The sequence below is a fragment of the Solanum verrucosum genome, unplaced genomic scaffold (assembly GCF_900185275.1).
Source record: "Solanum verrucosum unplaced genomic scaffold, falcon-dt-bn FXZP01000125.1, whole genome shotgun sequence".
Lineage (NCBI taxonomy): Eukaryota > Viridiplantae > Streptophyta > Magnoliopsida > Solanales > Solanaceae > Solanum > Solanum verrucosum.
In genome coordinates, this window is record NW_026019923.1 from 420934 (window position 1) to 434215 (window position 13282).

Sequence of the window (13282 nt, forward strand, 5' to 3'; positions counted from 1 at the left end):
AACCGTTAAAAAACCATTAAAAGGAATTTCAAGAAAAAAAAGATACTAACAAAGAAAATAAAACTATCTTTTTAGTTCACTTTTCTTCTTCATAGCTTTTGGACTCACATTAGTGAAGTGAAACCTCCTCACCTTTTTCTCTCTCTCCAAGATAGCTTTAAGACCCTACCCACCCCCTCTACATGATCCCTTTCTCCCTATAATATATATATAAATACAGTAATATATATATATATATATATATATATATAGTTTCTCTTTCTACAGTACTCACAGCTCACATACCATAACTCTCCATCTCTCTAGGATATGTATTACGTACAGGTTCCTCTCTTTTATCTCTTAGTAGTATATATAGATATTAGTGCTTTTCTTAAAAGCTTCTGATCTGAACTCTGAGCACTGAAATATATAGAGAAGAAGACTGAAGAAAACCCATCCAGAAAAGGAAGGAAAACTATTTGAAGAAGGTATAAAAAAGAAATGGAAAACCCTAATGGTCTACACACCCACTTGGGTAAATTTTATTATTTTTTTATTTTACTGTTATGGGTATGTTTAGATATAGGTATAAGGATTATCTGTTTTGGAATCTTGAATTTTTTTTTGGTCTTTATAGGTCACGTTTGTATCAGATCCGATGAAGTGTGTATTGAGTTTTTAGCTGATTGTTTTGATTTGTTGTATTGGGTTGTGTTAAAAAGGTTGGAGAAGTGTTATTTATGGGGTTTTGGTTTTTGGGTTGGAAAATTTTTTTATCTTTTTTTTTTGGATAAATTTGATGGGGTTTTGTTGTTTTGTGTAATGAAGATCTGGATGGTTGAGGAGGAGAAGGTGTTTCATTTGCAGTTCTCTTCTTTTCTTTTTGAAAAGTAGTATTGCTTTTGAAGTCAAGTTGAAGTTTTTTTTTTGTTTCAAAATGCAGGAGATTTTTGTTAAAGCAATCATGTTTAGCTTTAGATGCCAGGCTGTAACATGGAGTTTACTGAGTGCTTACATTTTTTTTTGGGCAAGTTGACTAATTTTGAAATATATGAATAATGCTGGGTTGGTTTGTGAATTGTGATCTCAGTGAAGGTGTTCATTTGCCATATTTTTGTGATCCATGTTTCTCGCGCTACAGGACACTGTGATGTATTGATGATGTATATTAGGTCGTGAAAGATCCAATTTTTTTCTGTTGGGTAGTTTATTCACTTCAGCATTTTTGTCTTTTAACTGGGATTAACATGTAAATAGTTTTAATTTGGATAATAATGCTTCTCCAGCTGTTTTAAGTGTTTGATAGTCATTGTTGCCTAGTTTTTTTTTCTGTAACTACAATTTGGACATTTGACTGAAGCTTTGGTATTTAACTCAATTCAGAAATCAGAATCGTCAATCGGTTTATTGACGGATGCAAAGGTGTTAATGCGGTGTATTTGGTTGGAGTTGGTGGATTTAGCAACTCGAAAAGACTTCCATCTTTATAAGGCGCACTTCTCAAATTTCTTGTTTGGAGTTGGTTGATTTTAGCAGCTTGAAAAGACTCTTAATAAATTGCTTTTGTCAAGTTCTTCATGTCCATTGCTTTTGGGTGCAAACTTGCTCAAAATTCTCCAGAGATTACGAGGGGTTTTGGTATCCAGTTCTACCCGTGCTACATTGAGCTACAGTCTACAGTTGGAGCTGCAGCTGCTACATAGAAAAGCTGTGTGGTCGGAACTTGGAACTTCACTGGTTGGATTTTAATATTGAGCTTGTTCATGTCAAATGGGTTGCTTAGTGATGTTGTAGTGCTAGTTTACTGCGATCTCTGGGCTTGCTAACTATCTAAATCAAATTAGGAGTCTGAAACTCTGACTAGAGAATATAGGCAGCCCAGCATGCTTCAGCGAGTACTTTCTGCTTCTGTGCCAATGCTGCTGATTGCAGTTGGCTATGTTGATCCTGGGAAATGGGCTGCAATGGTTGATGGAGGAGCCCGGTTTGGGTTTGATTTGGTCATGCTAGCACTCTTGTTCAATTTTGCTGCCATTCTGTGCCAGTATCTGTCTGCTTGTATAGCCTTGGTTACAGACCGAGATCTTGCGCAGGTAGTGTTCTTTCATTGGAATTTAACTTTTGATTGCGTATCTAAGTAGTGATGAATCTTAGTAAATCGAACATGCATGGATGTTGATTCTCATGCTCTTGTATGTTTCATTTAGAACACCCATAGCAAGCCTAGTTCTTTTTTTTTTTTTGATTACCTCGTGTTTGGGCCAACTTGTGCACATCTTGACTAATTCCACCGAAACCTGTCACTTCCCTCCAACAATAGGCACCAGGTTTACCTGTCCACTAGGCTAGAACAGAGAAGTCTTGAAACGTGATCAATGGTTGTGTCTTGTTTTTGTGTGTGAACATCTATTTCTTTTTTGACAAATTAGTCCTTTCAAAGGTCCTTAACCAGCAGAAGCCCCCCCACCCAGGGTAGTGTCTTATAAGTTGGCTAACACTATTGAGCGGGGGGAGTACTGGAATGAGCATGTGGGTTGGCCAGTTTTTTTAAGTCATTCTTTTGGCAACTCTAGCTATCAGTTTGTCCTTCCATCTTACAACACACTGGTTAAGAAGAATGCATGTAACAAAACTTGCATTGTTGTTGACATCTTATTTTAAGTTTGGCATGAGTTGAAGTTACATCTTCTGCTTAAATCATTAGTTTGTATTTTGTTTAACCGATGATGTATAATAACTTTGTTGTCCTTGATGGTGTCAAAGATTTGCAGTGAAGAATATGACAAAGTTACATGCATATTCCTAGGAATTCAAGCTGAGGTTTCGATGATTGCTTTGGACCTCACAATGGTAGTTTCACTATTTCATTTCGTGTACACTCTGACTTCTGAGATTATTACCTTTTCTAGCGCATCAACTTACAACCACTTGACTCTGATAGGTTTTGGGCACTGCACATGGGCTTAATGTTGTGTTTGGAATTGACCTGTTTAGCTGTGTTTTTCTGACTGCAACCGGTGCCATTTTGTTTCCACTGCTTGCTTCTCTCTTTGTAAGTCTTACTACTAACTATCCTTCTGGACTTTCTGTTATTGACATCTTGAATTATCTCAGATTCTTGTCGTATAGTTCTAGTCTCTCATAAATAATAATGATTTCAAAATACTATGTCTAGGACAATGGCAGTGCAAAATTCTTATGTGTTGGCTGGGCAAGCTCTGTACTGCTCTCTTATGTTTTTGGAGTGGTCATAACTCAACCTGAAACTCCATTCTCCATTGGTGGTATGCTGAATAAGTTTAGTGGAGAGAGTGCATTTGCATTGATGAGTCTTCTTGGAGCAAGTATTATGCCTCACAATTTTTACCTCCATTCTTCTATTGTACAGGTGTCCCTTCTCTCTCTCTCTCATATGTGTGTGTGTGTGTGTGTGTTTGCGCATATGCATGCATAAATATTGATCTGTGCTTGCAGAACGGAGGCACATCTGTAACTTAGAAAACAGTCTGTCACTGGACTTATTGTTAAGATAATTATTGGTATGCGAGATTGGGCCCTGATAACTCAAGGCTAAATGTTTGTTCAGTCTATTTTTGTTGTTCCAACTAGTTCTACTGCTTTCTTAGATTTTGTAGCTCTTTAACTCTCGACTATTCATAGTCATGTGAGGTCTTCTCTAGATATTTTGGTTGTGGCTGGCTCCCAAGTCTCAACTTTTATCATGTAATGGGGCTAGCTTATCTACTTATATACTCTTTGCATCTTCTAGATGCCAGTAATAAAACAACTTACTTCATCAAAAAAAAGATTTGCCTGATAAATCTTTTACACAACAAATTAGCAGACACTAGCCCCTGAGTAAACAATATTGGCATGTATGATTTGTTTTTCATGATGTGGATCGTATGAATTCTGTATTTGCTTTTATCTATTGGTTGTCAATTATGATTCCTGAACTTACTGCTCATGGGATTTAAGTTGGCTCGACCATGATCAGCTCAGTTGCTTAGGTTGATTCTTTGAAGATATAAAATCTGTTGAAGCAATCCGTGTTTCTGAAGCCTCTATTGTTGTTAAGATTTTCATGCTAGGGATCATAATTTTATGGTGGATGAGTTTATTTCTTCAGGAAAAAAGAAACCAAACTACAACAAAGAGTGTTTTCTCCCTTTTTCCCCTTTTAAGGGGGTGGGGCATGGAGGAAGTGAGAAGCTTAAAGAGCATGTCGAAAATGACCTTGTGTTGCCTTAGCTTTTTCATCTGTACTGAGTTTATCTGTATTATATAATATATATGTGTATCCCAGAGCCGTAAGAGCCAATATTCACAGGGCAAGGGTACATACACATGATTCCCACACTCTAATAGTGTGAAATATGTTCAGACATGCTCAAATCATCAATGATGTGTCTTCACCATCCCTTGTGAAAAAAATGATGTGTATTTGATATTACCGGTGGATGTGGTCCTTTTGTGCAGCCAAAGTATTTTATGTTTTGATGCATTTGTTTTTGGATATTGAAATGACAGATTTTTAGAATTTCCATGTTTCATGTTATTTGTATGGTTTCCATTAGTCTCAGTAATTATCACAGCTTAGAAATAATTCTTAACTCCACAGCATTTTGATTTTTTGATTCCTTGCTACTTGTGTTGGTGAGATCAATACTAGACTATCTCGTCTTTAACTCTATATAAATTCTTTTTTTGCAGCAAGGTAAGGAATCAACAGAGCTTTCCAGGGGAGCTCTGTGTCAGGACCATTTTTTTGCCATTGTTTTCATATTCAGTGGCATTTTCCTGGTCAACTATGCCGCGATGAATTCAGCAGCCAATGTGTCTTATAGTACTGGCCTTTTGTTGCTGACATTTCAGGACACATTGTCATTGCTTGATCAGGTTAGATTCAAACAGCAAAAGATGGTTCTGTCTAAGCTAGGGCCTTTGTGAGCTAGAGATATTAATGATTTTCGTGAATTATTGACCCAGGTGTTCAGAAGCTCAGTAGCACCATTCACCATAATGCTGGTGACATTTATTTCCAATCAAGTTACACCACTAACTTGGGATCTTGGTAGACAAGCAGTTGTGCATGACTTATTTGGAATGGACATCCCAGGCTGGCTTCATCATGTGACGATCAGAGTTATTTCCATTGTCCCAGCCCTTTATTGTGTATGGAATTCAGGAGCTGAAGGCCTATATCAGTTACTAATATTAACACAGGTTGTGGTTGCTCTTGTGCTTCCATCTTCTGTCATACCCCTGTTCAGAGTTGCTTCTTCCAGATCAATTATGGGTATTCACAAAATTTCTCAGTTAATGGAGTTCTTATCTCTTGGCACATTTATTGGCTTACTTGGCCTAAAGATTATATTTGTCATAGAGATGATATTTGGAAATAGTGATTGGGTTAATAATTTAAAGTGGACTTTTGGGAGTAGTGTGTCTACTCCATACGTTTTTCTCCTCATTGCGGCCTCTTTATCTCTTTGTCTGATGCTGTGGTTAGCAGTTACTCCACTGAAATCTGCAAGTTCCAGGTTCGATGCTCAGGCATTTCTGCAAACGCCTATGCCTGAGCCATATTTAGAGTGTAATCAACTTGGTGTGAGTAATACTATGTTTGGTCTAGTAGAAGGGTCCTCCCAAAAGCAAGAAGGTGCATTTCATGTGGATAAATCCTTGGTAAGCCATCCAGATTTATCAACTAAAGATCTTGATCAACTCTTGCCAGAATCACTCTTGGATTTTGAAAAGGTCCATCATTTGGCTACTATTGATGAGAGCAAATCTGAAACAACATTTTCAGCTCCTGCTGTCGGTCATCCTGAGGTATCTGTATCAGCAGGAGCAAGTTCCGGTGTGAAAAGTGTTTGTAATGAGGTGTCTGGTGTTGTATCTGTGGATACCAGTGTCTTCAATACTGAATCTGTGGATGTCGTAGAGAAGACTCTCAGAATTGAAGGGGACATAGCAAATGACAGGGATGATGGAGATTCATGGGAGGAGCCTGAAGAGGCAATCAAAGGAGTATCTGAGAACACTCCATCTTTTATTTCTGATGGTCCGGGGTCATACAAAAGTCTAAGTGGAAAACTAGAGGACACGGGGAGTGGTACGGGAAGTCTATCAAGATTAGCAGGTCTTGGTCGCGCAGCTAGGAGGCAGTTAACAGAAGCTCTAAATGAGTTTTGGGGGCAGCTTTTTGATTACCATGGCATGGCCACAGCAGAAGCAAAGTCCAAGAAACTGGATATAATACTTGGTCTGGATTCAAAGATGAATCCAAAACCTGCCCCTGCATCATTAAAAGTGGAAAGCAATGCGTATATTCCATTGGGGAGTGCAAGGATACCAGAGTCTCTGATCAACTCGAATATGTACTCTCCCAAGCAGCAATTTGCGTCAAGCATTGTGGACTCTGCTTATAGAGTCCCAAAGGAGCCTTCTTCGACATCTTCTATGTGGTCTAACCATATGAAATTAGTAGGTGCGTACGTGCAAAGTTCCAACAGCAACATACTTGACCCAGGGGAGAGGCGCTATTCTAGTATGCGGATTCCAGCGACTTCTGCTGGCTATGATCAGCAGCCTGCCACTGTGCATGGATATCAAATTACTGCTTACCTTAATCAACTTGCGAAAGAAAGAGGATCTGATTATTTAAATGGGCAACTGGAGTCACCATCTCCTCGTTCTGTATCATCACTGACGTCAAACTATGCCGAACCATTGGCTCGTGCTTCGGGGCAAAAACCTCAGAGTGGAGTCAGTAGTCGAGCACCACCTGGTTTTGGAAATGTCCCTGTAGCCCGAAATAATTCCATGCAGCCCAATAACACCTCTATCGACCTTAGCTCTACTGAAACTGCTGAAAGCGTGGCTGGCTCAGCCAACTCTAAGAAGTACTACAGCTTGCCTGATATCTCAGGGCGCTATGTTCCTCGCCAAGATTCTTTAGTCTCAGATGGGAGAGCTCAATGGTACAATTCCATGGGATTCGAACAATCTGGTGGTCGATCTACGTACGAACAAGCCTATATGAGTGGTTCACTTAGGGCAGGTGGTCCTCAGAGGTATGAACATTCTCCTAAAGTCTGCAGAGATGCGTTCTCCTTGCAGTACAGCTCCAATTCAGGGACTGGATCCCTGTGGTCTAGACAGCCTTTTGAGCAATTTGGTGTAGCTGGTAAGCCAGATGTTGGTAGCGGTGATCATGGAACTGTGCAGAGTTCATCTGCTCAGGAGAGTACATCTACGGTTGACTTGGAAGCTAAGCTGCTTCAGTCTTTCAGAAGTTGTATTGTGAAACTTCTGAAACTGGAAGGATCTGAGTGGTTATTTAGGCAAGATGATGGGGCTGATGAGGATCTTATAGGTCGGATTGCTGCAAGAGAGAAATTTCTCTATGAAGCTGAAACCAGGGAGATAAGTAGGTTGACCAACATTGGTGAATCACACTTCTCTTCCAACAGGAAACCTGGTTCTGCCCCAAAACCTGAAGAGATGGATTACACCAAGTTCTTGGTGATGTCAGTTCCTCACTGTGGAGAAGGTTGTGTTTGGAAAGTAGATCTGATTGTAAGCTTCGGTGTGTGGTGCATTCACAGAATTCTTGAGCTTTCACTTATGGAAAGTAGGCCAGAGTTGTGGGGCAAATATACCTATGTTCTCAACCGTCTTCAGGTAAAGCCTCATATCCTATCTATCTTTTGTTCATTCACAGAATTCTTGAAGTTTTCTGTTTCTTTCAATAATTTTTTAATGAAAAGCTATTTTTAAGCATTGAAGAAATGAAGCATGCTTTTTGGTGTTATCCCACAATCCTTCATGAAAACCCTCTTCAAAGCTTATATCACATCATTTAAGGTTTAAATAACCGTATTTTGTGTTAGATTCATCGTTGGACCTTGTACCGTGCCAAAAAAGACATTGTAGTGACTATCCTGGTCCTTCCATTTTAAGGTGGCTAAACAAGTGGTAAAAGCATCAAAGACGCCATGAAACCGTAGGGTGGGGGTCATTTGTTTGAAATTGTTTTTTCTTGGAACAGTGGGAAAGTGCTATAATTGAGTTAGTCTTGACGCTCAAGAAATGTTCTACATCAATGTGTCAACCTCAATAGCTGCTAGTATAAGATTTATTATTTATCTGATGAATCATTTACCAACTTCAGGGCATAGTAGATCTGGCATTTTCGAAGCCCCGTTCTCCTACGAGCCATTGTTTTTGTCTTCAAATTCCGGTTGGCCGCCAGCAAAAGGCAAGCCCCCCTCCAATTTCAAATGGAAACTTGCCGCCACAAGCAAAACAGGGCCGAGGAAAATGCACGACTGCAACAATGCTCTTAGAGATGATCAAAGACGTGGAGACGGCAATTTCCTGTCGAAAGGGACGAACGGGCACTGCAGCAGGGGATGTAGCCTTTCCTAAAGGAAAAGAGAACCTGGCATCCGTCCTCAAGCGCTATAAACGTCGACTATCCAATAAGCCAGTAGGAAACCAGGAGGTGGGTGGAGTTGCTGGACCACGCAAAGTAACGCTGTCGGCCTCGTCACCCCCGTTCGTCTTGTAATGCTTCTTTCTCAGTTCATAGCAATTGACTGGTGAGATCACCATTGTTAGACTTGTTCTTAGTTTCTGTGAAATATCCCCCCCTCCTCAACTACCTCCCTGTATCTCATGTGTATTTGAATCTTTGCAGCTTATTCACCCCACCCCTTGTACCTCAATCTGTATACATAGGATAAAATGTTGTAACGAGGTTAATGTAAAACTGCAATGGTGAAATGAAACGGGCTAAAAGGCAGGAAAAGATGTTATTACAAGATATGTATTATGTGGTGCAATTTGCAGTGCTCTTCCTTTTCTTTCCATAGTGCTATGTTGAACCAATGGAAACAACCTCCAGCTCTGAATTTCTTTTAATATCAAAAAGGTTGTATATTACTACTTTCCTTGATCCGAGGGTCTATTGGAAACCACCTCGTCCTCTAGCTCTGAGGTAGGCATAAGTTATGCGTCTCAAACTCATTATGTGGGACTACACTGGGTATGTGTTGTTGTATTGTGTATTGCTACTTTCCTTTTTATGCGGTGGGAATGTTAGTTGTAGCTGATGTAGTTTGCACTTAGATGCCATATAAGTTATAACTTTACCTCTTTTTTTGTGGGGAACTATTAGTTAAGTGTAGAATAATAGAGGAAAATTCCTCTTTTTATGGTCTCATGATTCGCATCGCGCAAGGCCAATATAAAGGGGAAAGTGCTACCTAATAGGTGTTTTCTTACTTATTCTTACTTAGAGTTTGAACTCTTTACATCTTGTTTAAGTGAAGAGATTTTAGTCATTCCATCACAACTCTTTATTGGTTGTTAGAGGAGATTTACACAACAATATTTCTCTCCATTCTATTTTTGTGACATAATATGAATAGATTTTTGAAATTTTATCTTCTTAAATATGTAAATAACTTTGTGTGACTAATTTTTTCTTTTTTTAGATTTGTGACCTAATTGCAATAAAAGGAGTATAAAGATCAAAGAGGATGAATGTGAAATGGCTAGAAGAAGGACAACCATATTCCAATAAAGAATTCTTATCCTTATCGCTTTAGTTGAAATTATTGTCATCATTATAGGTTCAATAAAATTTTATAATTTATATTTTTCTAAACATATGTAAATAATCCATTTTGAAAAATCAGTATATTATTCTATCTTATATTTCAGATTTCATAAATTTAAAATCTTAAATTTACTTCTACGTCTGAGTAGAATTTAATCATTAAATTTGACATAAATTATTGTGTGATTCGCTGCTTAGGACATCAAAATATTAGACCATTATCGAAGATGAGATAATTATGCTAGAGTATGATTTGGTGGTTGATATTTCACCCTTGACTCTTAGTCAAAGATTTTTAAATTTTTTTTGATTGAAATTTAATTAATCAGATTGATAAATTTCATATTTCGAAAGAAAAAGTTAAATGTATTGTGGTCTTACATCATACGCGTAGAATTAAAGTTGCTGTCTTTTTCAATCTTTTCTTCTTCTTTCTATTGCATTATATCACTCTCCACTTGTCTTTTCTTTCTTGCAAAGTTTCTATAACATTTGCTTAACTTCTTCTCTTTCCCATTCTATTTATGTGAGTTTTAGCTTTGTTTTATTGACAAACAAAGATCAACTAGAAGTTTTGGTAGATAAAGGTATGTATTTCTATCTTATTTTATATACTTTAGCATGTATAATCGAACTAAATTCGAAGAATGTGGTTGAATTATTGATTTACGTTACTAAAAAGAAATAATTAACTAGATTTATAATGAAATCTAAATATCGATTATTGATCCAATTTGAGTATTAGATAAGCAACCAATCCATTTCTATTGTTTCCTCATGTATTAAGGTTCATGCCCTTTTGTGTCACAATCTTTTTTTCATTTGATTTCTTTTTTACTTGAACACTAAATAATTAAGATTATTTGAATGATTTTGTATGATTGGTAAAATATATTTAAAAATAAATTGTGAGCGATTATTGTCGATTATTGTGCATAGGTGGACCAAAGGTGATGTTTGAACAGTCATAACCAATAATAGAGGTGATTATTTGTAACGATCAATATTTATGGTAACATAATAAAAATGAATGATAATTGATAGTCGATGTGATTAACTATAGTGACAATCAATAGTAAAAATAATTTAAATTGGTAGTTTATAGTAATTTTAGTCATGGTTATTGAATACGCCTTTGAAAAAAAGAAGGAGATCTACTTAAAAAAATCGAGATCCAGATAATTTAAATTCAAATTCTCTTGAATGAAAATGAAACAAAAAATCATTTAAATCTCAATTAAAAATGTGATCGAGTGATTAAGAAAGAGTTTTAGATTTTAGCGGAAACAAAAGTTATTAGATAAGATACATAAATTTTATTGAGGCATACGAAATCTGATTTTATTCTCTATAGAAATTAATTATTCTAATGATTAGTTAAGGAGAGTAGCATTTGTATCAGTTGAGTCGTTTAGTTCATAGATAAAAATATTTTGAAGTTATAATTTTGTGATCAATTTTTTTTTAATTTTTCGAGTGAGATAAAATAACACTTAATTTAAGGTATAAATATATTCTGAGATTAGTTATATCATTTAACCCAAATAAAGTATAGATTTAAATATTTAATCTTAAATTATATTTAAGAATATCCAATCTTATTCTATGAATCGAATGATCCTTAAATTTTACTTGGGTGTTGGCTTTGTTATTTATCTCCTTATTCTTATTTATGTTATACATTTTTTTTTCGAAATTCAAATTATATTGACTTTGATTTATATTTTTTATAATATTCTCTTTTCATTTATTGGCATGAGAATACTTTTTTGCAACTTACAGTACTTCTATTTTTAATTTTAAAATATTAAGTTATTTTGAACAATTAACTATTAGTTAAATTAAACTCTCAAAAATGAAAAACTACTTAAATTAGAACGTAGTGAATAAATTAAATAACTAAATAAATCAATTGATTTATTGATAAATTTATTTTTGTGTCAATGCAGGAGGGCTAAGAGAAAATATATAGAAGATGTATGTAATAGTGATTTCATTGCCTTTGATTATATTGGTATTAATAGTAGCCATTGTTTGTTACATGTGTGGAAGATCAAGGGGTTGTTGCTAATACAATTCACTCCAAAATGTTCTATTATGCTTCTTCTGCTCGATGGAGCTAGAAGTCTGAATACAAATTTGTCTAAATTTAATAATATTCGTTTAAATAATATATTTATATTAGTAAATTCGTTATATTTGAATTTTAATTATAGAAACCAAGGTAACACTATATATATATATATATATATATATTATCTCATGATTTTGTATGATTGGTGAGTGATTATTGTCTATGATTGTGCATAGGTGGACCAAAGGTGATGTTTGAACAGTCATAACCAATAATAGAGGTGATTATTTGTAACAATCAATATTTATGGTAACATAATAAAAATTAATGATAATTGATAATCGATGTGATTAACTATAGTGACAATCAATAGTAAAATATAATTAATGGTGGAGGTGATTGATACTAGTAATGTGCCTTATAGTAATTTTAACCATCGTTACTGAATATGCGGTTGAAAAGAAGAGGAAGAAGAAGAAGATCTACTTAAAAGATCGAGATCCAGATAATTTAAATTAAAATTCTCTCGAATGAAAATGAAATAAAAAATCATTTAAATCTCAATTAAAAATGTGATCGAGTGATTAATAAAGAGTTTTAGATTTTAGCGGTGATAAAAATTTACTAGATAAGATACATAAATTTAATTGAGGCATACGAAAACTGATTTTATTTTCTATAGAAATTATTATTCTAATGATTAAGGAGAGTCACATTTGTCAAAAACCACTTTTCTTTTTATTTCAAATACCTTCTTTCATGTTCTTGCATCGTTGAATCGTTTAGTTCATAGATAAAGATATTTTGAAACTATAATTTTGTGATTAACTTTTTTAATTTTTGGGTGAGATAAAATAACACTTAATTTAAAAATATATTCCGAGATTAGTTATATCTTTTAACCCAAATAAAGTATAGATTTAAATATTTAATCTTAAATTTAAGAATATTAATCTTATTCTATGAACCAAACGTTCCTTAAATTTTACTTGGGTGTTGGCTTCGTTATTTATCTCCTTATTTTTATTTTTGTTATACATTTTTTTTTTTCGAATTCAAATTATATTGACTTTGATTTATATTTTTATAATATACTCTTTTCATTTTATTGGCATGAGAGTATTTTTTTGCAACTTACCGTACTTCTATTTTTAATTTTAAAATATTAAGTTGTTTTGATACAATTTAACTACTAGTTAAATTTTAACTCTCAAAAAATGAATAAAGCTACATAAATTAGAACATAGCGAGTAAATTAACTAAATAAATCAATTGATTTATTGATAAATTTATTTTTGTGTCAATGCAGGAGGGGCTAAGAGAAATATATAGAAGATGTATGTAATAGTGATTTCATTGCCTTTGATTATAGTGGTATTGATAGTAGCCATTGTTTGTTACATGTGTGGAAGATCAAGGGGTTGTTGCTGATAAATTTTACTCCAAAATGTTCTATTATGCTTCTTCTGCTCGATGGAGTTAGAAGTCTGAATACGAATTTGACTGAATTTAATAATATTAATTCGTTTAAATAATATATTTATATTAGCAAATTCGTTATATATGGATTTTTAATTATAGAACCCTAGGAAATA

The 13282-nt window shown here is 35.0% G+C and overlaps 1 protein-coding gene and 1 long non-coding RNA gene across 3 annotated transcripts; both read left to right on the forward strand.

Moving 5' to 3' along the window:
* The first annotated feature begins 244 nt into the window (after window positions 1-244).
* LOC125823546 (ethylene-insensitive protein 2) lies at window positions 245-8815 on the forward strand. 2 transcript variants are annotated; one of them, XM_049502910.1, is made up of 8 exons: window positions 245-470; window positions 1366-2075; window positions 2746-2832; window positions 2924-3034; window positions 3158-3370; window positions 4696-4881; window positions 4972-7671; window positions 8162-8815. In XM_049502910.1, exons 2-8 carry the CDS (start codon window positions 1866-1868, stop codon window positions 8558-8560), a joined length of 3906 nt encoding a protein of 1301 aa, XP_049358867.1. In that variant the 5' UTR covers window positions 245-470; window positions 1366-1865; the 3' UTR covers window positions 8561-8815. The 2 variants fall into 2 exon arrangements, with proteins under 2 accessions (XP_049358867.1, XP_049358874.1); XM_049502917.1 differs by having other exon boundaries at window positions 250-517.
* A 1265-nt stretch (window positions 8816-10080) lies between these two features.
* LOC125823829 (uncharacterized) lies at window positions 10081-13031 on the forward strand. Its single transcript, XR_007442734.1, has 2 exons — window positions 10081-10200; window positions 12997-13031. It is a non-coding gene; the product is annotated as an uncharacterized LOC125823829 (long non-coding RNA).
* Window positions 13032-13282: the final 251 nt, after the last annotated feature.

Excerpts from the sequence above, each read along its gene's own strand:
- LOC125823546 (XM_049502910.1), top strand. The coding sequence starts at position 1,866 with ATGCTTCAGCGAGTACTTTCTGCTTCTGTGCCAATGCTGCTGATTGCA. Across the intron at positions 3,035-3,157 it reads CACTGCTTGCTTCTCTCTTT|GACAATGGCAGTGCAAAATT; the intron begins GTAAGTCTTACT and ends TACTATGTCTAG. Across the intron at positions 7,672-8,161 it reads ATGTTCTCAACCGTCTTCAG|GGCATAGTAGATCTGGCATT; the intron begins GTAAAGCCTCAT and ends TACCAACTTCAG.